The sequence below is a fragment of the Bacillus rossius genome, chromosome 17, assembly GCF_032445375.1.
Source record: "Bacillus rossius redtenbacheri isolate Brsri chromosome 17, Brsri_v3, whole genome shotgun sequence".
In the NCBI taxonomy this organism is placed as follows: domain Eukaryota; kingdom Metazoa; phylum Arthropoda; class Insecta; order Phasmatodea; family Bacillidae; genus Bacillus; species Bacillus rossius.
Window position 1 is genome coordinate 38,425,290 of NC_086344.1, and position 22,991 is coordinate 38,448,280.

General features: G+C 42.8%; 1 protein-coding gene across 1 annotated transcript in view; it reads left to right on the forward strand.

Moving 5' to 3' along the window:
- Window positions 1-252: 252 nt before the first annotated feature.
- Window positions 253-22,991, forward strand: part of LOC134540827 (Y+L amino acid transporter 2) — a 95,604-nt gene continuing 72,865 nt past the window's right edge. The window contains exons 1-3 of the mRNA XM_063383794.1: window positions 253-1,461; window positions 19,569-19,694; window positions 20,788-20,929. Of these exons, the coding sequence (XP_063239864.1) occupies window positions 828-1,461; window positions 19,569-19,694; window positions 20,788-20,929 (902 nt within the window). The 5' untranslated portion in view covers window positions 253-827. The remainder of the gene's footprint in view (window positions 1,462-19,568; window positions 19,695-20,787; window positions 20,930-22,991) is intronic.

Consider the following 22,991-nt stretch of genomic DNA (forward strand, 5'->3'; position numbering starts at 1 on the left):
TTGTCGAACAAATACAGCTCCGCTAGTGACGTTTCCAATGTCGTCATCATAACCATACCAACTTTATTTTACGAAGCATATTGGAAGGTGTTGGGAGCGAAATTTTGACAGTGTGATGCGCCTTCGTGAACGACCGTTATTCTTGAAATTGTTTGTTGTGTTTTGAGTCACTGCGTTGCTTACGTAGTTTATAAGGGGCAAGTGCGTAGGTATCGTATAAATAAGGCCCGTGCTACAGTGACTCGGAAACGGAGACGGATATCAGGAACGGAGTTTCTACAGAAGCACGCAGTCGCAGACGGTCGAGCTCTTCCGTTTACGTTGCTCAGTGTGACCAATAGAAGCCGAGGACTTGGCTGCGGTTGGTAGCCAAGTTTGTTTATGTTCTAAATACGATAATTTTTTTTTTTCAGGCACAAGAATATCTAGTGTTCTATCACGTATTCGTTTATTTTTATCATACATTTAAAATCTGCCCGTGTTTTATGTCGAAGCATATTTTTTAGAAATCGAAATTAATATTTCGTAACCTTGAAAACCGTGTGTAATTGTTTGTAATTTGTTTCGTTTCCGTGTATTTTGGAAGCAGCATACGTGATATAGTGAACGGGAAGCCTTCTTTTCACAGACGAGAGAGCCAAAACCCGAAGTTCCCCGAAGTTCATGTTTTTTTTCCGTATCTTTAATGTAGCTATCCTAACCAAATCAACTGTCCACAATGTTTTAAAGTATTTATAATGTAGCCAACATAACCTAATTGACCATTAGTATCTTTTTATCAACACCGCCGTATTTATTTACAATGAACAAAATAAAAAAAACCGAAGATGCACGATCGGACGTTTGGAAAGCAAGCCGTAACGAACAGTCGCGGAGCTACGGAGCGAGTATCGACTGTTATCGAGTCCGGAGTATCGACCGCGCGGCCGGAGAGAGGGAGCCCTCTGCGCATGCGCGCCGGGCGGCGTGGGCTGTCGTCGCGCCAGTGTCGCACCTGCCGGCCGGCCGCACGCACAGCTGGCAAGATGGCGGACGCCGGCGCCGAGGGGAAAGTGGTGCTGAAGCGCAAGATCACGCTGCTGAACGGCGTGGCGCTGATCGTGGGCACGATCATCGGCTCGGGGATCTTCGTGTCGCCGGCAGGGGTGTACGCGTACAGCCGCAGCGCCGGGCTGTCGCTGGTCGTGTGGCTCGCATCAGGGGCCTTCTCCACGCTGGGCGCGCTGTGCTTCGCCGAGCTGGGCACGTGCATCACGCGATCCGGCGGAGACTACGCCTACATCATGGAGGCGTTCGGCCCGCTGCCCGCCTTCCTGCAGCTGTGGGTGGCGCTGGTCATCATCCGCCCCACCACGCAGGCCATAGTGGCGCTCACCTTCGCCTACTACGCCGCCAAGCCCTTCTTCCGCGAGTGCGACCCTCCGGCCGACGCCATCCGCCTGCTGGCAGCCGCCTGCCTCTGTGAGTACCCGCCCTCTGCCCTCTGCTCCTGCCTCTGTGAGTACCTGCCTGCCTTCTGCTCCTGGCCCTGTGAGTACCCGCACTCTGCTCCTGGCCCTATGAGTACCTGCCCTCTGCGCCTGGCCCTGTGAGCACCTGTCCGCCCTCTGCTCCTGGCCCTGTGAGTACCTGCCTGCCCTCTGTCCCTGACCGTGTGAGTACCTGCCCAACTCCACCTCTGTACCTGTACAACTCCACCTCTGTACCTGTACGTACCCGCCCCCGCCGTCTGCTCCCTTGAGTAAAGCAGTTCGTTATCCGTCCGTCAACCACGTGACCTGCAGCCAATCACATGGCCCGAATAATTCCAAAAAGTCCGGATGTAATTATAACCTCCAAATGTCGGAAAAATACTTTGCCCGTCAAAATTTAAATATATTAGAAGTTATTGAAAGTTTGTGTAATGTTTTTAGAAGCTTAAATAATAATTATACTAAAATTATTTCGAATACATTTTGAAGTTTTGTGTTTTGAAACAAAAATCATCGGATTCATAAGAAGTGTAAATAATTACGCGTGGTAACTGAGACTTTTATCAGAGTGAAAATTGATTTTAATGAGTTAAGTCCATAGTTTACATGATTGTCAACTGATCTAATTATACAAGAGATGTTTTCTCAAAAATTTATATTTTCTCCACAGTTGGCAGCATTGCGGGCGAACGGACAGTTGTAATTCCGGTTAACTGCCGCTGCCGCCGCGGTAAAAGTTCCTTTTCAGGAATCTAAGTGTATCTCTTTATCCTGATGACATGGTCGTGTATACTTGCACGAGGCTTGCAGTTTTGAACTTCGGAAGATCTTTCTCCAAACAGAAACTCGAATATCACAATACAAAAAATTATGTCATGTCTTCGAGTGTGTAGAACCCCCTCTTAGTGGGAAGGGGGTGGCAGGGTGGAATTAAGAAGCACCTCACTGTTAGGGGACTGCTTTAGCTTGCAGAATAGTAACTGTGAAACGGGGTGGATAAATTAATGTAAACGTCAAAACTATGTCTAATCGGAAACCACCCGTTTATTACAAACTTCACTGATTGTTGTATGTATACAGGCAAAAATATGAGCTGTATACAACAGACAAGCATCCTATCCAGAAATGACTTGTGTCGAATTCGTACATGCTTGTGGGAATATTTTCTTTCGTAATTCAAATTATGATCGTAATTCTTTGTTATAAATAACACAAGGTTCTGTCATGTCCAAGGTCTTTAAACGTAGGTACTAATATAAAACTGCAAGCATCATGCACTACTAGAATCAAGGTAAACAGGATCATGCCAGCAGGATCAAGGATAAACTTGTGTACGTGATACGGATCTTTAACCCTGTAAGACACAATGATGTTAAATATTAATAAACAAAAACCTCATAATGGCTGTTGATGTTTTAAATCAGGAGTCATTTAAAAAATAGTTTAAACTAAATGAAAATCTAGGTAATATACATATTTACACTCTTTGTTTTTAAAGAGAAAGAAAATCACACACACAGGTCAGTATTTTTTTTATTTTAAGTTTATACCTGAAACATTTCATATCAAGAAATAATCCCCCAAATAGATTTCTAGTTTCTAATTTACTATGTACTCTTGGTTTAAACATTCATGAAAACTATCTGGTCTAAATTGATTTTCTCAGAACAAATTGTTGCGTCATGCTACAAAACATTGTTGTGATGCGAGGCAATGCTGTATTGAACCGGCTGACGCAATAAATGCTTTATTTAACCAGCTGATGCAATTAACTCTCAACTTTACCAGCTGATGCAATAAATGCTTTACCAAACTGCTATTTCCTGTCGTGGTAAGCAGTGAATGCTGTATATATCCGATTAATCAAAGAAGTGTTGCCATTTCCTGCTGACTCAATAAATTCTGTAGACATGTAAAGACAATACCGAATTTAGGTTGGGGTGTTTAGTTGCAACTATGCATACAATTTTCTTACTGGTAGCGCACTAGATGAATTTATGCATGCAAAACCAGTTTGTATCTAAACCCTAACGATTTTGCAACATAGATAAAAAATATATATATAAAAATTGTGAGCGAGGCTTTCGCTACTCTTCAGTGATGTGTAAAAATCTAACCTCGGACACGAAAATTATCGTAGACATGTTAAAAATAATACTGAGCTTGATAAATATACAAAAAGGTTGTACTGCAACTATGTATATTTTAGCCCAGGTTAAGTAATTATTTATTTTAATTTATATTTATTCGTTCCATGTATATATTTTTATTATTTGAAAACTATTTGTATTTGATGTGTATATGTGATTGAAACTCTATGACAAAAACGAACGTTTGAGACGGACAATTGCAAGGACCCCTCTAGGAGCAATTGAAATTTAAACGGTAAATTGTTAAATTGACACAGTTTTTATTAATGAAAAATGTTATTCCTATATTTATTAATTCAAATTTAATGTGAGATTTTGTGTTCCGCGCGGAATTGATGTGTTTGATTTAAAATAATGTAACTATCTTTAGTTCTCGGTCAATGTAACTATCTTTAGTTATCGGCCAATCAGGAGCCGTATTTTAAATGTGGCACGCATTGTTAAGCTGACTTAAATTAAGAAGGTTTTAAGAGAGAATGTAATGGCCTACTAATGGATGAACACATACAAGACGTCGTCGGAATTTTATCCTGAAAAATAGCTATCAGAAATAGGCATCCGCACCAAAGGATGGTTTCAACGTATTGTTAAAGTGTCAGTAAATATCATTAGGGCTTTATCCAAAAGGATAAAGTTATTAGGAGTGTACAAATACGTGAGTAAGAACTAACTACAATTAGTTTTTTTTAATCAAAATGGCGGATTTGACAATTAAACGGTGTGAGTCAAAGCAAAGGTGTGTTTGCCGACCATCTTGGTGATAAAAGAGTTCTGTTAAAAAAACTTTTTTTTTTTTACACTTTCCCGAATGTAATTTGAATTTACAGATCTGATTTACATACGCACTTACTTACATCTTCTGAATTCAGAATTAATTTTTATATTTTTAAAATTAGTCTCAATATGTTAATCTAAGACGAAAAAAATTCTACTGTATATCCATACTTACAAGTGAATAAAATAGAAGTGTCTGTGATTTTAGAATGAATTCATATTATGTCGAATAATAATGAATTTCTAATTATTTTTTAATTACGTAACGCCATAAATAATGCTTACCTTGCCAAGTTTTATACCTCACTACATAAAACCTGATGTTTAGTAACCATCATTGCCTTTAACCGCAAGGAGAAAATTACTAATGACTTCACGGGAGCAATTAAAACTGTAGTAATAATTGCAACGGTACTCGAAGCTGTTTCTACCAATGCCAGGTCGAGCCGGTAATTACAAAGAGAAAGCTGTGCCTCGTGCTATGGCTTAACGACCTGAAAGTCAAGATGGCGGATTATGGAGGTGTCGAGCTGGTTTCGCAATTAAAAAAATAAATAAAATAAGCGAGTACATTGGAGGTTTTGCACACGATTGTGGCCATGACCCGTGCGAAATCTGTTCAAAATTTAATTCTTACGTGTTAATTATAGCCAGTGGAATTTAGCGAAGACTATGACCTCTATTGGTTGTGCTAGTGAATTAAATATTCTAAGAGTGGTTTTCCCGCGTCAGCTGACCAGCAACCTATAAACACATTTATTTTAATCGTACACTTTATTAGATTACGGTAGGGTAAACCAACGTTTTAATAAACGACATTTCAGGGACCTAAAATATTTTTTTTGTATTTTTAACATATATTTATTACTAGTCACTTATGTAAATAATTGTTAATTTTTAAAGGAAAATTTTTGTAAGAAAATTTCTGTACTTTATAAAACTCTTTCACTGACTGACTGAAAGACAATGCACTGCTTAGACCGGTGTGGCTAGAAGCATCTCATTTTGCATACGAGTTTCTTATGTAACGAAGGTGAGCGCTGAGGAAGGATTTATGAAATTGCATCCCATAAGGAAGGTTGAATAAAAGATTAAAGTTTGTATGGAAGTTTGTCTTTTATGAAATTAGAAATTTGTAAATTGGTGTGTAGGTTGTTGTTGTTGTTGTTGTTGTTGTTGTTGTTGTTGTTGTTGTTGTTGTTGTTGTTGTTGTTGTTGTTGTTGTTGTTGTTATTATTATTATTATTATTATTATTATTATTATTATTTAAACCCAATTGTATCAGCGTTTTTGGTAGTTCAAAAAAAATGATCACATGCCTAGTATCTCGATTATTTCTCACCACCATATGATGAGTAAATATAAACAGTTCCCAACTCCCCCTTAAAAGGCAGCCTTCAATTGGCTGTTTCGCCGTGTGCTTCCGTGTCATAAATAAAGTATATATTAATTTCCCTTCTATGCCTGCGACTGTTCTTTGTGTTGTGAATCAGTAGGTTGGAAAACATGGCGGTCAAATCTTGCGTACGCGACTTACTGTTGGGGGGGGGGGGGGGTGTGCCTGCCATTTCAGGTCATGATTTTATATTTATATTAATCGCTGATCATCTTTTAGACTTTTTCAAATGTTTAACTTTCTCGAAATTAAAAATATATACAGTGCATACTTTTTGCATAATTAGCTGCCAAAGTTACATTTTTAACGTTCGTGGGTTGTACAAATAAGGAGAATTCACCTAATTTATGGCAGAACTGAAACTTTTCAGGTTTAACTGCAATGCCATTGGCTACTTCATGATATGGCTTCCATTTCTATCACAAAAACTCATTTCACGTTTCTTGGCTGTCAAAATTGAAACAAATTTAAGAATTTTGAAATGCCCGGTAAAATTAATTAATATTTTCAATAGTGAAACCAGCGAACTTCTGGTAGCAATCGGTTAACCAAACAAACAGTAATGTTAGAAGTGTGTACAACAGCTAGAAAGAGCTTTAAAAAATGCCATCATCTACACACAAGAACATTTTCTGTACTTTTACAAAATATTTTTTTTTTTTGAAAACCAGTTGCCTAGAAATAGTCTGTAAAACTACAAGGAAGATATAGTAACTTTGTACAACACATGTCTATGGTTTTTTTTTACATGTAAGTATTAAGTTTTACGAGATAATACTGAGAATTTGTTACGAAAATTGTCGCGTAATTTTATATTGTTAGAGACCGGAAAAATTCGCGGATTCCTTTCGCGATAGGCTAGAATCCAAAAACGTTTGCCTTTTTACCGCATCAGTGATTGGGCAACAGTTTATCTGAATGACACTCGGCCAATGAAAAACCTTTAACAAAATAAGTATTGAATCCCTAGCGTCCCAGTTAACAGGTATCACGAGTCAGTAGCCAATGAGCAGATGTCATTTTCCCGCATGCATAGAGGATCATGCAGTCTATCCTACAGGTCATTGAAATCGCGAATTTTTCCGGTCTCTATATATTGTAACTGTTCCTTAGTTAATAATTGAATCAAAAAAATGAGAACGACACCCCACCCCCTTTTCCTTCCAGATAGCGAAACAATTTTTGGTTACAACGGAGTTTAACGCATGCGTGTTGTTATAATATTACTATTGATCCGGACATTTCGGGGATTCATTTGACGTCAGTCTAAAATTCGCAGTCCTATGTATACTCCACCCACACCTGCTTTCTTATTGGCTGATTCGACACTGTAGAACCTCCCTTTCTTTTGAAATGGGTCGACGTGATTCTCTCTCTCTCTCTCTCTCTCCCTCTCTCTGTATCTCTCTCTCTGTCTCTCTCTCTCTCTCTCTCTCTCTCTCTGTCCTGGCTGTTACAGTTGCCTGGTCCACAGTTTTAGGTATAGGTAGGGACCGGAAAAATTCGCGGGTTCAATGACCTCTAGGATGAACTTTATAGTTATACGTACACTCGGTCAAATGTCGCCATCTCATTGGCTGCTGTCTTGTGAAGGTGTCCCAATGTAGCGGCCTGTGCTTCGGTCGAGTGTTTCTCACTGGCCCAGAGTCGTCCAGGTGAGTTGTGAGCCAATAGCAGAGGCAGCACCGAGGTGTAACTATATGAATGTTAGGCTGTCGTGAAATGAATCCGCGAATTTTTTCCGGTCTCTACTGACAACAGCTTATGCATTGCTTCTCACGATCAATGCAGCTGTTTTAGCAGTATATATGGAAGACCACCATCTAGCGGACAGGCCTGAAACTACTTCAAAATAAAAGAACTAGGTCTCGCGGTCGGGGACGCACCACAACGCCGAAATACCACAACGCCGAAAAATGTCATTGCAGGACCGCCACAAAGGTTAGGTTATGTTAGACTAGGTTAGGCTAGGTTAGGTTAGGCTAGGATAGGTTAGGTTATATTACGCTAGGTTATGTTAGGTTAGGTAAGGTTAGGTTTGATTGTGGTATTTCGGCGTTAAGATACATTTAAGAAACACACACAAATTCATTCAGTTGTTATTTCGGCGTTGTGGCACACAGCAGTTTTCTAGCTGTCGGCGTTGTGGTCAATTTTGACATTCGGCGTTATGGTATTTCGGCGTTGTGGTATTTCGGCGTTGTGGTATTTCGGCGTTGTGGTATTTCGGCGTTGTAACGACCCGGTCTCGGTCTGGTGGCAATTGGGAGTCTCTCCCCCCTCCCCCCCCCCATCATGATGTCTCTCGACGTCTCTGTGTTGGTGTGCAGCTGTCGGCCGGAGGAGACGTCTCCAGCCTTGACAGGATGAGTTGTTATTGGCTGCGGCGACCGCGCGTTGTAGCGCGTCCAATCACCAGTCTCGCCGTCTCTCCAGCCCAGCACGTCTGCCTCTAGCGCTGTCCTCAGCTGTTTCACACACACTGCGCAATGGACATTATTTGTAGAGACCTGAAAAATTCGCGGGTTCATTTCGTGTTATGCTAAATTTCAAATAATTATACCTTAGTGCTGCTTCTGTCATTGGTTCACTGTTAATCTGGAGGACTGAGGGCCAATTAGAGACCCTCACTCATAGAAGTGTCGAATCACAGGCCACCCAGTCGAGACGACTCACAAGTCAGCAGCCATTGAACAGTTGGCATTTGCCCGAGTGTGTGGAGGATATTGGAGTATATCCTGGAGGTCATTGAACCCGCGAATTTTTCCGGTCTCTAGACATTATTTGAAAATGCGTCTTAACGGGGTGCTTCCCATTTCAGGTAATGATTTTATATTTACATTAATTACGGATAAACTTGTAGACTTTTTCAATTGTTAACTGTCACGAAATGAAAAAAAAATATTTATACAGCGCATACCTTTTGCATAATTAGCTGCCAAAGTTAAGGTTCCCCGCCCACCCGGGTACCCACACGGTGCGCAGAGCTTCAGGAAAAACAACGCGATTACAAAACTACTCGAGACATCCGAGTGGGGGTCTGCTCACGAAAAGCATTTAAGAGTTCGCTGAGGCCCGAAAAGTAGACTTCTGATTGCGAATGAAGTGGTTTTAAACTGTGTTTTTAGAAGAGTTAAAAATGGCTAAAACGCGTGTTTTCATAGTTATAATCAGGTGTAAAACAACCGGCACAGATTCTTGAAAGCACACAAGGGACTTGTATTACATCTTCATCTTCGTTTCTCAGCCGTGTAATGTCACGGTCGCCGCTCGATGCACTGGGAGAAGACTGCGCGCCAGTCCAGAGGAGACACCGCGCTAGAAGCACCAGCCAGTCCCGACTCGCCGACACAGATACGTCCCGACCAGACACAGGTAAAAGCACGAGTTTACCCTTTGAGCAGGCAAACCTACTTACAAGTTATGCAATACGCAAAGGTCACATTCAGAGTTGTGGCCACTGACACTTCACAGACTTTAGATTTGTTTTGGTTTTTTAAAATGTGCGGTCTGTCTCAGAGGTCGGTGCAGAAGGAGAAAAGTGGGAGGGGCATGGGCGTAGACCCCGGGGTAAGGGGCAAACTCCCTGGAACCCCCTGGAAACAACAAAGCCCCCCTCTGAAGGAGCCCTGCTTCCACATACAAAAACCGTAACTGCGAGACGGGAATAATGCATGATAAACGTTATACCGCGAGATTCCTGCAGATTTCAGTCCTTGGGGGGGGGGGGGGGGTTATAGGTCACTTGCCCCCTTTATCATTCCTACGAGGGTGAAACATGCGATGGATGAAGAGACGAGTGGATGGTGTTTAATTGAGCAAACTAATACTACCACCACTGACGTATTATTAGGGACACCTGTATTTCGCGAATACATTTCGTGTCAAGGTATTTCACAAAATACTGTAGCTTTCCTCCAGTGGTTATTGGCTGAGGTCGGTGAGAGGTGTCGTCCCGCTCTTGATGGGGCCAATGAGAATGTGGTCACCGTACTGCTGCACCCTCATAATTTGCCATGACTCTTAGAAAAAGCTACAGTGTTTTGTGAAATACCTTGACATGAAATGAAATCGCGAAATACAGGTGTCCCTACGTATTATTTTTGTTAAAAATAAATTGAGGTTACAACACGTCAGAAAAAAAAATGTAATTAATTATTTGCGTTCCTCCTTCAATTATTTCAATAATATAAATTTTGTGACAGCGGTTGTGGGTATTGTGTTCAATTAAAGCTGATCCGACGTTAAATGAATTATCGGCTGTATTTTTTTTCCTCCAGATATTAATAACTTAGTCTGGATGTGATGCACACACCTCAGTGCTGCCTCTGCTATTGGCTCACAACTCACCTGGACGACTCCGGGCCAGTGAGAAACACTCAACCGAAGCACAGGCCGCTACATTGGGACACCTTCACAAGACAGCAGCCAATGAGAGGGTGACATTTGACCGAGTGTACGTAGAACTATGGAGTTCATCCTAGAGGTCATTGAACCCGCGAATTTTCCCGGTCCCTATGCATCAGTATCCAGATGTTCACAGCCTCGTTCCCTCGGGTTCATTTGGGAAGGGAAGAGGAAGGGAAGAGTCCCTCCCGGAAGTCAGACCTCGTCACAGCGAGGAGGGAAGGGATGGACAGGGGTGTTCACCCCCCCCCCTCCCGGCCCCGGGCCTCTTAGCGAAGACTTTGAATATATATACTGTATAGAAGTCGCCAGCCCAGGTTAAAATTTCTAATACGGTTTTGAGGTAGTTGGTTAATTCACCGCCGCAATCGCCACCATCTCTAGGGCATCGACTTGTGGTGGTCCCTAGCGGACAAGTGTCGAACTCTTCAAACACCCCTTCCCCCACCCATTGAACGACCTTGAGCTGCAGTGAATGATGGGTGGGGGGTGCGGGGAATGACAGCGGGCGACAGTGCTGCGCTCTAACGTGTAAATAACAACCTAAGACGATACAGGGCGTTACGGCAGCGCATTTGCAGCGGTGAAGTTCCCAAGCTGCTCCTCATACGCTCCTGAAAAACGTAGAGTAAATCCTATCCACTCGCGACTTCTATACAGTATGTATATTCAAAGGCGAAGACGAGCCCTTGTTGTGTGGGAGGTCAGTGCGTGGTTGCCAGAGGCGCTCACGAGGGGCGCTGGAGTCGGCGAGTCGGTGGCTGGCGGGAACACGAGCCCATCTACAAGGACAGAGAGAGAGAGAGAGAGAGAGAGAGAGAGAGAGAGAGAGAGAGAGAGAGAGAGTTGCGGTCTGTGTCCCCTCAGGCAACACCGACTTGATGACAAGGCCTGAGCCAACACAGAGGAGAACGGAGATTGTCTGGAGACGGCGTATAGTAGAGGTCTCCACTTCAGCTGTTCCCCAAACAAACGGTGGGTCGCGACTCGATTCTCAAACTTATCAGAGACCATCGAATAAACCATCAGAAAAATAAAAAATTAAGAAAAACAGCAAACAAATCGAATTGTGTGCAAACACATATCTATTGTTAAATAAATAACTGTTTCGCTACAAACTGCTTATACTTTGTCAACCATTTTCAAATCAGAACACAAGTTGTTTATCAATAGGAACAGAAAAAATTCGCGAATTCAATGACCCACAGGGTAGACCCCATGCTCCTCTATGCACTCGGACAAATTACATCTGCTCATTGGCCACTGACTCGTGACAACTGTTAACTAGAATACTTTTATTTGATTCGATACTTCTTTCGTCGAGGATTATTCATTGGCTGTGATTCCTTCAGACAACCCGTGGTCCAATCACTGAATCAGGCGAAAGGTTAAACACATTTGGATTCCAGCATATCGCGTAATGAAACCGCGAATTTTTTCCGGTCTCTACTTGTCAATAATCAATCGGTATCTTTAAAAAAAAAAAAAACACTCACACACTTATTTGACGGTAAGGCACACGATACGAATAAGGTTTTTCACTCCACCACGGAGCGACAGACAGAGGACAGGTGGGTCGCCAGCTGCTTTACTTCACACCCCGTCACGACCGAGACATTGTGAGGAGAGAGCTTGGACATCGTCCGATGATGGCCTGTTTGTTTGTTTATTTAGACTTTTGTTTCGGCGCAGTCAGGCGCATGCGCCTTCTCTCACGCTGAACCGAGGGACGTGAACAACGTATAACAAGTTATATGGGTCGTTACCGCAATGCAGAAATACCATAACGCCGAATGTCAAAATTGACCACAACGCCGACAGCTAGAAAACTGCTGTGTACCACAACGCCGAAATAACAACTGAATGAATTTGTACCTTAACGCCGAAATACCACAATCAAACCTAACTATACTTAACCTTACCTAACCTAGCGTAATATATAAGTATCTAGGAATAAAACATACAATTACACACTAATTAACAGAAAGTACTGATGAATCATCTACCACTTTAACATCCAAGCGTAGTACTAACGTAAAACATATGAAATAATGTATGTATTAAATATGATATATATATATATATATATATATATATATATATATATATATATCCTATACATATATAACCACATACTAACAAAAAAAAATTAAATGTTGGTTTAAAGAGAAAAAAAGAAACATGAAAATATAATAAAAATTCTTATTTTGATGTAATTATCTTTTTCACACACATTCATTCAGCATTTCCCTTTGTTACGTGCCCATGAATTTAGAGAGCCTAATTAATTATTATTATAATTATTTAAATATCCTGGCAGACCGCTGGTGTCCGCAATCCTGGTCGAAGCTGGCACAGATGAAGCCACTGCGAAGGATTTGACATTATTTTTGGTTTTTATGCGTGGGTATTAAAAGTTAACTACTCGCTTTTGATCTGGTGCCACGTACGCACTGGAAATCTGCGTCGCCGCACTCAAGTCACTTCCATGAAGTACAGTCATTTAAAACTGCCTCCGCAGTGCAATGTTTTGGGCTCTATCCAAGAAGACGCAGACCAAGAGCTGTACAGTAGGGCGAATTCTCGCTGGAGCCACCCGCAATGGAATGCATTGTGCTGCGATGTTAAGTAACCTAATCCAGTAATGTAAACCAGTGTATAGCACCAGTAAGAACAAAAGTGCAACACCAAGAATGCCACAGACGATTATAGATATAATCTATGATCTACTAGCAATTTTAATTATTTATTAATAGAACTATATCAGGTTTATCCTTTAATAATAATACTTATTTATTACTTTCAAACTTCCTAACCATTGGTTGGCACTGCAGAACACATATAAATATCAAATGACTGGAGTGACGATGCGCACATTCCTTTACTAAGCAAATGTCTTTAGTTCGGGTTCGAAGATATCTTACACAGTTTCAGTTCATAAATTAGGGTTGTTAAAAGTTTTTACCTCGGCTAGATAAAATTGACTTAGGTCGGTATAGCTCTGAGGCTCTCGCTCATCAGACCACTGGGAGATGATAGTTGTGTGTAAAAAAATAAATTATATAAAAAAAATAGATTCTCGTATATAATATTTATTCAGTCCAGTTTATCAGGTTGTAATTTTCTTTAATTTTTTTTTCACCCACAGAATATCGGAGCCGTTACAAATCTAAGACTGGGTCGTTTTAACGGTCGGCAGAGTTCCAGACGTTGGCTCGGAATCCACAAACCGCTCGAGATTTTTTAAAAGTGTCTGAAGAAGCATAACTTTGAAAAAAAAAAAAAGTGTAAATAAGTAACATGACTTCTGGGTTGTAGCCGCGTCCTTGGGCGAATAATTCACCGACTTTTCGGCCGACATCATCAGGGAAGTAGTTACCTACACCACAGAAGCCAAGCTACTTCAGACAATGGCCGTGAAAGCCTGCGGACATTAATTGAAAAAGTGTTTTTTTTTAATGTGTAATCAGCTAGAGACCGGAAAAATTCGCGGGTTCAATGACCTCCAGGATAGACTCCAATATCCTCCACACACTCGGGCAAATGACAACTGTTCATTGGCTGCTGACTTGCGAGTCGTCTCGACTGGGTGGCCTGTGATTCGACACTTCTATGAGTGAGGGTCTCTAATTGGCCCTCAGTCCTCCAGATTAACAGTGAACCAATGGCAGAAGCAGCACTAAGGTATAATTATTTGAATTTTAGCATAACACGAAATGAACACGCGAATTTTTCAGGTGTCTAGTAATCACGTAGGTGTTTAGATTGTTGGCGCGGGGGGAAGTTGTTCGCCAAGCACTCCCTTGTGGCTCTACGCGGGGAGGGGGTACACCCGGCCACTGGCACCTCGTCCTGTCTCACCTTTGAATATATATACTGTATAGAAGTCGCGAGTGGATAGGATTTACTCTACGTTTTTCAGGAGCGTATGATGAGCAGCTTGGGAACTTCACACACTGCAGTGCGCTGCCGTTAACGCCCTGTATCGTCTTAGTTGTTATTTACACATTAGAGCGCAGCACTGTCGCCCGCTGTCATTCCCCCCCCCCCCCCCTTCGATCATTCACTGCAGCTCAAGTTCGTTCAACGGGAGGGGGAAGGGGTGTTTGAAGAGTTCGACACTTGTCCGCTAGGGACCACCACGAGTCGATGCCCTAGAGATGGTGGCGATTGCGGCGGTGAATTAACCAACTACCTCAAAACCTTATTATAATTTTTAACCTGGGCTGGCGACTTCTATACAGTATATATATTCAAAGGTCTCACACCGTGTCCGGGTCTCATTATAAATTGCTAATGTAATTAGCGTCTGGCTGACGTCTGCGCTTCAAGGCCGCTGGCTCAGCACGGACAACCCCCCCCCCCTCCCTCCACCCGTCTCACAGTGGTCAGGGCCGCCACCTCACGCAGTTCCGAAGTTTACCGTAGTTTCCCGAAGTAGTAAAAAAGGTTAGGCTATAGGTTCGGTCCGGTGCTATACACAATAGCTAGAGAGTCCAGTGGCGTAGCCAGGATATTTGTGTATGGGGGGGTGTTAAGAAGCAAGGGCCCCCCCCCCCATATTAAAGCGGGGGGGGGGGGGGGGGGGTCCGGGGGTCCTCCCACGGGAAAATTTGGATTTTAAGGTGTAAAATAGTGCTATTTTAGCAGTTTTCGGTACTTAAATTTAAACATTGTAATGGTAAAAATCTTATTAATTTTTAATATGAAATTTGTTTGAGTGATGATTAAGAAATTTAAATAAAGATTTGGTGCTACTCCTGGTTACGTCCCTGCTAGAGACCGGAAAAATTCGCGGATTCATTTCACGGCGGCCTAAAATTCAAATAGTTACACCTCAGTGCTGCCTCTGCTATTGGCTCACAACTCACCCGGATGACTCTGGGCCAGTGAGAAACACTCGACCGAAGCTGTGTCGAATCGTTGGGACAACTTCGCAAGACAGCAGCCACTGAGAGGGTGACATTTGACCGAGTGTACGTAGAACTATAAAGGTCATCCTAGAGGTCATTCATTGAACCCGAGATTTTTCCCGGTCCCTAACAATAGCTCTCCGCACTGGCTAATAACCCAGAGCTTCGCTCTCACGAGATCAGGGTATTGCTGATGTCTTACCACTGTGTTCAGTTCAGAACATTTTTTTTACTAAAGCATACTGGCGCACGAGTCCCGCCATCGCTTGTGTACGCACACCATCCAGAGCTGTAGTGTATCCCCACTGTAACATTCGAGAATGTTCCGCGGTTTCTAGAACGTTCCGGAACAGGAAGTCCCCTTGGACATGGTCCAGAACCTCCGTCTGGAACATTCTAGATCGTACTCGGAAATTCCGCAACCCGGAAGTACCTTCGACGTTCTCGAACATTCTGGAAAATTCTAGAACATTACAGACCTCCCTTTAAGGACGTGTTTAGTAACCTGTGCTCCAGTGACAAAAGTTATGCAGTGGGCAGTACCTACTTCGCATACAGCACTTCACTGTGCCGTTACTATTTCACTGACATTATGATTTTACATGTATAGCCTTTGTTGTGCAGTAATGACGTTATTCCAAGATGTTCGGGTTATGCGTAGCGAATAAGCACTGCCTTGTTGGGACACAACCGTAACCTAACTCACGTACCGTGTTCGGGAACGACTTCAAAACACATCCCGGTAAGGGAACAGATCGGCAACCGTTTATAATAAAAAGGCGCCCTGCGTGAGGCTATAAACTGGTTTCTACGCGTTCTAGCCGACGTTTCGCAGCCAACGATACAATTTTTTTACGGCAAAAAATACTAGAGATAGCAGCACCAGCGTACAAAAATATAACCGATTTTATGATTTCCTCAAGTAAGTTACTTTTTTAAGTTGCAATAATTTTTTTTTGTGATGACCATTAAAGTGTACAAAACGTAGTACGTCCTCCGATGTTCACGAAAGTGACCATGTACGAGTTAATGGCGCCTGATGCGGGTCCGCCGTCTGGAAGAAATTAACGAAAAAGTGAGCTCTGCGCATGCGCAGAATTTGGGCAACAAATCGGCAACGTATATGAAACCAAAATCCGTTCCCCAAAAATAAGGGACTGGCCGTATCCTATCGTGCACTGGGAATACGTTTAGGGAACAGGTGTGGCATATTCAACACCTGAATCCTTGTTTTTGTGTCTTGGAATACCGGCCTGAGTCTGCTACGTGCGTCCTCATTAGATGACGTTAGGCGTTTATCGACCTCTGACCTTTTCCAAAGTTGGTAACGCGATATGAACACTGTGCGATCGTGGCGCCAGATTTTGAACCAATGTTCTTTCCTCTGGGATTGACTCGGATACAGTTCGTATACAAGATATACAAGATATACGAGATATACAAGATGTGTATCTGTTGAACTCGCCATCAGTAGGTGCAGCCGTATAGTTCTGTATTGGTTCGTCCTATTCGCGGACACATTTCGTGTCAAGCTGAAATGCAAATAATTATAGATATATTTTATGCTGCTTCTGCTGTTGGTTCGCTGTTAATCTTCAGGACTGTGGGCCAATCAGAAACCCCACAGTCAAAGAAGTGTTGAATCACGAGTCACCCAGTAGAGACGCCTCACGAGTCAGCAGCCAATGAACAGGCGAGGTTTGCCCAAGTGTGCAGAGGATCATGGAGTCTATCCTGGAGGTCAGTGAACTCACAAAATTTTACAATCCCTACGGGAATAGAAATATCATGGGGTGGAAATTATTATTTTTTTGAAAGCGGGGGATGGGTAGGAGATTTTAAGGGGGTGGAAAAAGACATAAAATAACTTGTCCATTCCAAAAATTTACCTAACCAACAACAGTAGTTACAATATCATTCTCAAAATGCGTCACTAACTGTGTACTTTCTAGCTGCGGGTGTCCTAACATCACCTAAAATAACATACCACTTTCACCGAGATCTCGAAAATGTATTTTTCATAACTTCAGCATGGGAAGGGTTGGGGAGGGGGGATATTTTCTCTTTTTTTTTCTCTCCCCCAATGCGTCACCACTGCTCCTTATCACGTGACCTAGATGCAACCTCTTGATTTATTACATAAATAAAGTTAAAAAAAAAAGTTCGTTTCACGCCGTTTTATTTTTTTTTTTCGACATGAATTAATTCTTGTTACTGATTAGTATAGGGTCATGCATATTTCGCGAAAAAAATTCCGAGTCTAGCTGAAAGTTGAAACCCTATAGCATCGTCTGTGTTCAGTTATTGGGTAAGTTTCTTTCAGGCACACGTGGAGTGTTACAACACCAATCAAAATAATTCAGTGTGGAAGGAAATTCATCCTGAGTGGCCCGGTCGAATAAAGGCAATGGCTTCTATCGCAGGTAGCCGCCAATCACAAGGAAGAAACCGCTGGTTTGCGTACACCTTGTTGCAGTCTAATAGGCGTTCAGATTATGCCTGCCCCCACTGGTTAGTCAACTTCTTTAGAATGGATCCTTGTTATGTGGAGTGCCACATCAGCATTTGCAAGCACGGTAACGAAACACCGTGCGTTGTGGTTGGTAAGGTTTTTTTGTTTTTGTTTTCTCTGGTAGCTTACGTAGATTTATTTTCCTTCTTTTTGAGGTCAGTCACATCTGGTTCCAAATCCTTACTGCAATCAACACTCTATTCACAGGTTTAGATACACAAGGTACACTTTCTTGCCCAGATGGGGCCTAACCTGCATGTTATAAAAAAAAGAAACATAACCTAAATGTTGAATATTTTGAAGGTAGCAGAACAGCAACAAGACAAGAAAGTAAATTCAGTGATACTTTTATTTTAAATTTTATATATAGGCCTATATATTTTAATCAATGCATCTGTTGCGTTATCTTACATTACCATTATTTGTATTTTCACTCATACATAATCAAGAATAATAATTCAGTTTTTTTTAATGAGAATACATAACTGCTAAATTTTGTGTTATGTTTCATATGAAACATGTTGTATTTGCGTAAATGATGTAATATAAAAGTTATGACGATGATACAGTAAGGGCTCTTTCTTTACTCCGGCAAATGAATCTTTAACGAAAATAGATTTAAAATACATTTTAATACATAATTTACACTGTAGTTTTTTTAAAGGGAACATAAATATTCATGTAAAATAACAGATATTTTTTAATGTTGGAATTTACGTAAAAACAATTGTATCACTACAAAATAGCGTTCGCAGTGCTACTGGGGCATTTATGCTCTGTGTTGAACCAGTACCTCCTATAGTTGAAGTTATTTGGAAACCGTTCCAGTATTGACTGCGCACATTAGTAATCATAATAGGACAAAATAGAGACCAATTATTGAATATGCGATTATATTTTCCTTGATTTAAAGAAAAAGTATGATTGAATGAAACATCATATAATTGTCGTAAAAATGCTCAGTATTTACTCGAAAAAAGTATTTCATTCATGCAAAAATAACCATAGCCATGCGCTGTACAAAGTTAATTTTTTTTTGTAGTGTTACAAACTATTTCTTGGCAACTGGTTTTCCAAAATAAATCTCACAGAAAAAATAATTTTCTGTGCACTATCGTGTCCACTGTCCTGCTGTATAGTTTTGCCTTGGTGCATTACCGAGGCGACGTAAGTCGCTAAAATGAAAGTGCGACTGTCGTGTAGCAGGCAGGGTGTTGCTAATATGTGTGTTGCCAGTGTGTTGCTAGGTTGTTGCTAGGGTGTTGCTAGGGTGTTGCCAGTGTGTTGCTAGGTTGTTGATAGGGTGTTGCTAGGTTGTTGCTAGGGTGTTGCTAGGGTGTTGCCAGTGTGTTGCTGGGTTGTAGCTAGTACACCCCAAAGGTACTCAAGGAATATTTACTTCAAATTTCAAGTTTGTAGGTCCACCGGTTTAGAATGTGCGTTGTCTGTCAGTTACTCAGTGTTTAGAGTTTTATTAAGTAGATGTTCGGAAATTTACGGCTATCTTCGTACATTTGCGGGTACTGAGTTGACTTTAATTTGATCACGAATCCACTGATATAATATTGCTAGTATGTGTGTTGCTAGTGTGTGTATGTTGCTAGTATATGTGTTGCTAGTATGTGTTGCTAGTAAGTGTGTTGCTAGTGTGTGTTGCTAGTGTGTGTTGCTAGTGTGTGTTGCTAGTGTGTGTGTTGCTAGTGTGTGTTGCTAGTGTGTGTTGCTAGTGTGTGTGTTGCTAGTGTGTGTGTTGCTAGTGTGTGTTGCTAGTGTGTGTGTTGCTAGTGTGTGTGTTGCTAGTGTGTGTGTTGCTAGTGTGTGTTGCTAGTGTGTGTTGCTAGTGTGTGTGTTGCTAGTGTGTGTGTTGCTAGTGTGTGTGTTGCTAGTGTGTGTGTTGCTAGTGTGTGTTGCTAGTGTGTGTGTTGCTAGTGTGTGTGTTGCAGGCGTGCTGACGGCGGTGAACTGCGCCAGTGTGCGCTGGGCCATGCGCATACAGGACGTGTTCACTTACGCCAAGCTGTTCGCGCTGGTCGCCATCATCGTGGCCGGACTCGTGCACCTCTGCGCAGGTAAATACTCTCCCCACACCTCCCCCACACCTCCCCCACACCTCCCCCACACCTCCCCCACACCTCCCCCACACCTCACCCACATCTCCCCCACACCTCCCCCACACCTCCACCACACTTCTACCACACCTCCCCCACACTTCCACCACACCTCCCCCACACCTCCCCCACACCTCCCCCACATCTCCCCCACACCTCCCCCACACCTCCCCCACACTTGCACCACATCTCCCCCACACCTCCCCCACACCTCGTCCCACACCTCCCCCACACCTCCCACATCTCCCCCACACTTCCCCCAAACCTCCCCCACACCTCACCCCACACTTTCACCACACCTCCACCACACTTCCACCACACCTCCACCACACTTCCACCACACCTCCCCCACACCTCTACCACACTTCCCCCATACCTCCCCCACACCTTCCCCCACACTTCCGCTCTTGGACACGCCGCGGTGCGGTGTGTTTCGTCATGCTAGAGATGACGAAAGAGTTTTCTTTAAAATTTTAAAAAATTAAATCTGATTATAATTGTGAAATTTTTTTACACACATTTACAATAATTTTAGTGTGATTTAACGTGTGTTTCAATTTTTTTTTTTTATTAATTTCCTTTACCTCTGTCTGTGAAGTTTCGCTTCTACCGCTCACTTTTTTTTTTGGTGCTGTGAAAGTAAAAAAGAAATGTTAGGTGTGTTAAATAATTAAAATTCTAGCAAAAAAATTATAGAGAACACAGTTTAAAAAAGGAAACACGGAAACATAACTACTCATCCTCTGATATGCTCTGATATCTCTAGCAGTTGTCAAGTCACGTGGTTTCTACTGGAGCTCTGCGCACCACGTGTGTGCCCGGGTGGGCGTATCTTCAGAGTGAATAATGGCTGAAGCGGGTGTTTTCAGAAGAAAGTTTAGGCATGAAATGCCCAGTGCAGATCCTGGGAAGCACCCGAGGAACCTGCATTACACCTTTAAGTTCATTTCCCCCGCCACGTGTAGTCGTGGTGACCGCTGGGAGGTCCCAGTCGGAGACTGCGCGCCAGTCCACAGTCCACGGACCCGGGCTGACGCGCTGGGGGCTGTTCCAGGCAACACCGCCGGCTTCCAGGACGCCTTCAGCGGCGACTACGACGTGGGCGGCATCTCGCTGGCCTGCTACTCGGGGCTGTTCGCCTTCGGTGGCTGGAACTTCCTCAACTTCGTGACGGAGGAGCTGCAGGACCCCTACAAGTGAGTCACCTCCGGGCAGCCATCTTGACACCGCCATCTAGGCCCCGCCATCTTGGTACCGCCATCTAGGCCCCGCCATCTTGGCCCCGCCATCTTGGCCCTGCCATCTTGGCCCCGCCATCTTGGCCCCGCCATCTTGGTCCCGCCATCGTGGTACCGCCATCTTGGTCCCGCCATCTTGGTCCCGCCATCTTGGTCCCGCCATCTTTGTCCCGCCATCTTGGATCCCGCCATCTTGGTCCCGCCATCTTTGTCCCGCCATCTTGGTCCCGCCATCTTTGTCCCGCCATCTTGGTCCCGCCATCTTGGATCCTGCCATCTTGGTCCCGCCATCTTGGTCCCGCCATCTTGGTCCCGCCATCTTGGATCCTGCCATCTTTGTCCCGCCATCTTGGTCCCGCCATCTTGGTCCCGCCATCTTGGTCCCGCCATCTTGGTCCCGCCATCTTGGTCCTGCCATCTTGGTCCCGCCATCTTTGTCCCACCATCTTGGTCCCGCCATCTTGGTCCCGCCATCTTGGATCCTGCCATCTTGGTCCCGCCATCTTGGATCCCGCCATATTGTCTCGGCTGTCGCACTCACCGCGGCGAGGACGAACACGGTCCCTGTGGAAAACATACATTAAGCGTTCAAGTAGAACTTCTAAAAACCAGGCAGAAAATGGCTGAAAAAAAATTGCTTTCAGTGACTGATGGAAGTGATTTATTTATTCACTCATGAAAAATTGCGTGCGTGGATTCCACGTGCGACAGAAATGGAACTTCTTGCTTATTAGGTATAGAGATAAATTATTAGTATGTTTTAATTGAACAAGAGATAATAATTGAGTAAGGATGCGTAAGTGTGATCTCAAATGGAAAAAAAAATCTGCGCGCTGTAATTTGCGTCCGTTCACCGGCACTATTTTTTGGCGACTCTTATCACGAATAAATTAATTGGAGATACTTTAAAAGAAATAAACGAAATATGGTAGCGTCAACTAGGGGTTTGAAAAGTTTTAAAATTCACAAAATTCATAACACGTTTCAAAATTCCGCCCAGCTTTGTGATGCGTTGTTTGATTGTAAAATGAGAGTAAAATTGAAAATTTGCGATATCGCAGACCACGAATGAACTTTGATAGAGAGACGTGATTAAAAACATATTTGAGGTTATTTGTCAAAATTTATTCGATGGAGAAAACTGGAAGCCATTTTGCATCCAATATTACCCTCCAACTCGACTGCCAAATATAGTTGGAGACAAACACCTGACAGTGTGACAGGGCGTTAAGGGCCCATCTACAATAGTCCGAACATACAGTCATTATCTTAATGTGAATGCCGTCATATTGTAGCGCGAAAAACTGCCCTGTCTATAACTGCGATGTCCGAAACTACTGATATATAAAGTAGTCACCACAGCGGAGATAACATAGAGCTCCAAAATAAGTGTTCTTCGATTTTTTTGTTTGTTTTTTCCATGCATTGTAAATGAGTACGCAGCTAAGATCTGAATGTTCATTTAACTTGTGAAAGTTGTGGGTGTTCAACTGTATTTTTGGTTATTCGATCAGGCATAAGGAAATGCTAATAAATTAATTCTAATCACGCTGCAAATAAAATTAAACTAGTTTTTTTTTTGCGGTCTCGGAAAAGCGCGGGTCACAAACGGATAACTTGGGTCAATGTTTCTTCTTGATCTTCTTGGTCTTCTTGCTACCACGCCGTCCGTTTACCTTATTCGAAACGGCAACTGGGAACAGCAAGCCATGCCCCCCCCCCCCCCCACAAGTGTTTGGGCTGGGTGGTCCTCTGGGTCCAGTGTGTGAAATAAATATACATACTAGCTGTGGTCATTTTAAAGTAAAATAATTTTATAAATAAAGCTTAGTTTGGACTAAAAAAATAGTAACCAGAATTACACCATGTATTTTCAGGTTAAATAAGAGTGTATGTAAGAAATAACCATGCAATTATAATGTAGCACGTGACTTAAATTGTGAAAGGGGGGGGGGGGAAGAGGTCTCCGATCCTGGATCCAGGGCCCGTGATCGAATTTGGAGGCCGTGCAGCAGACAGC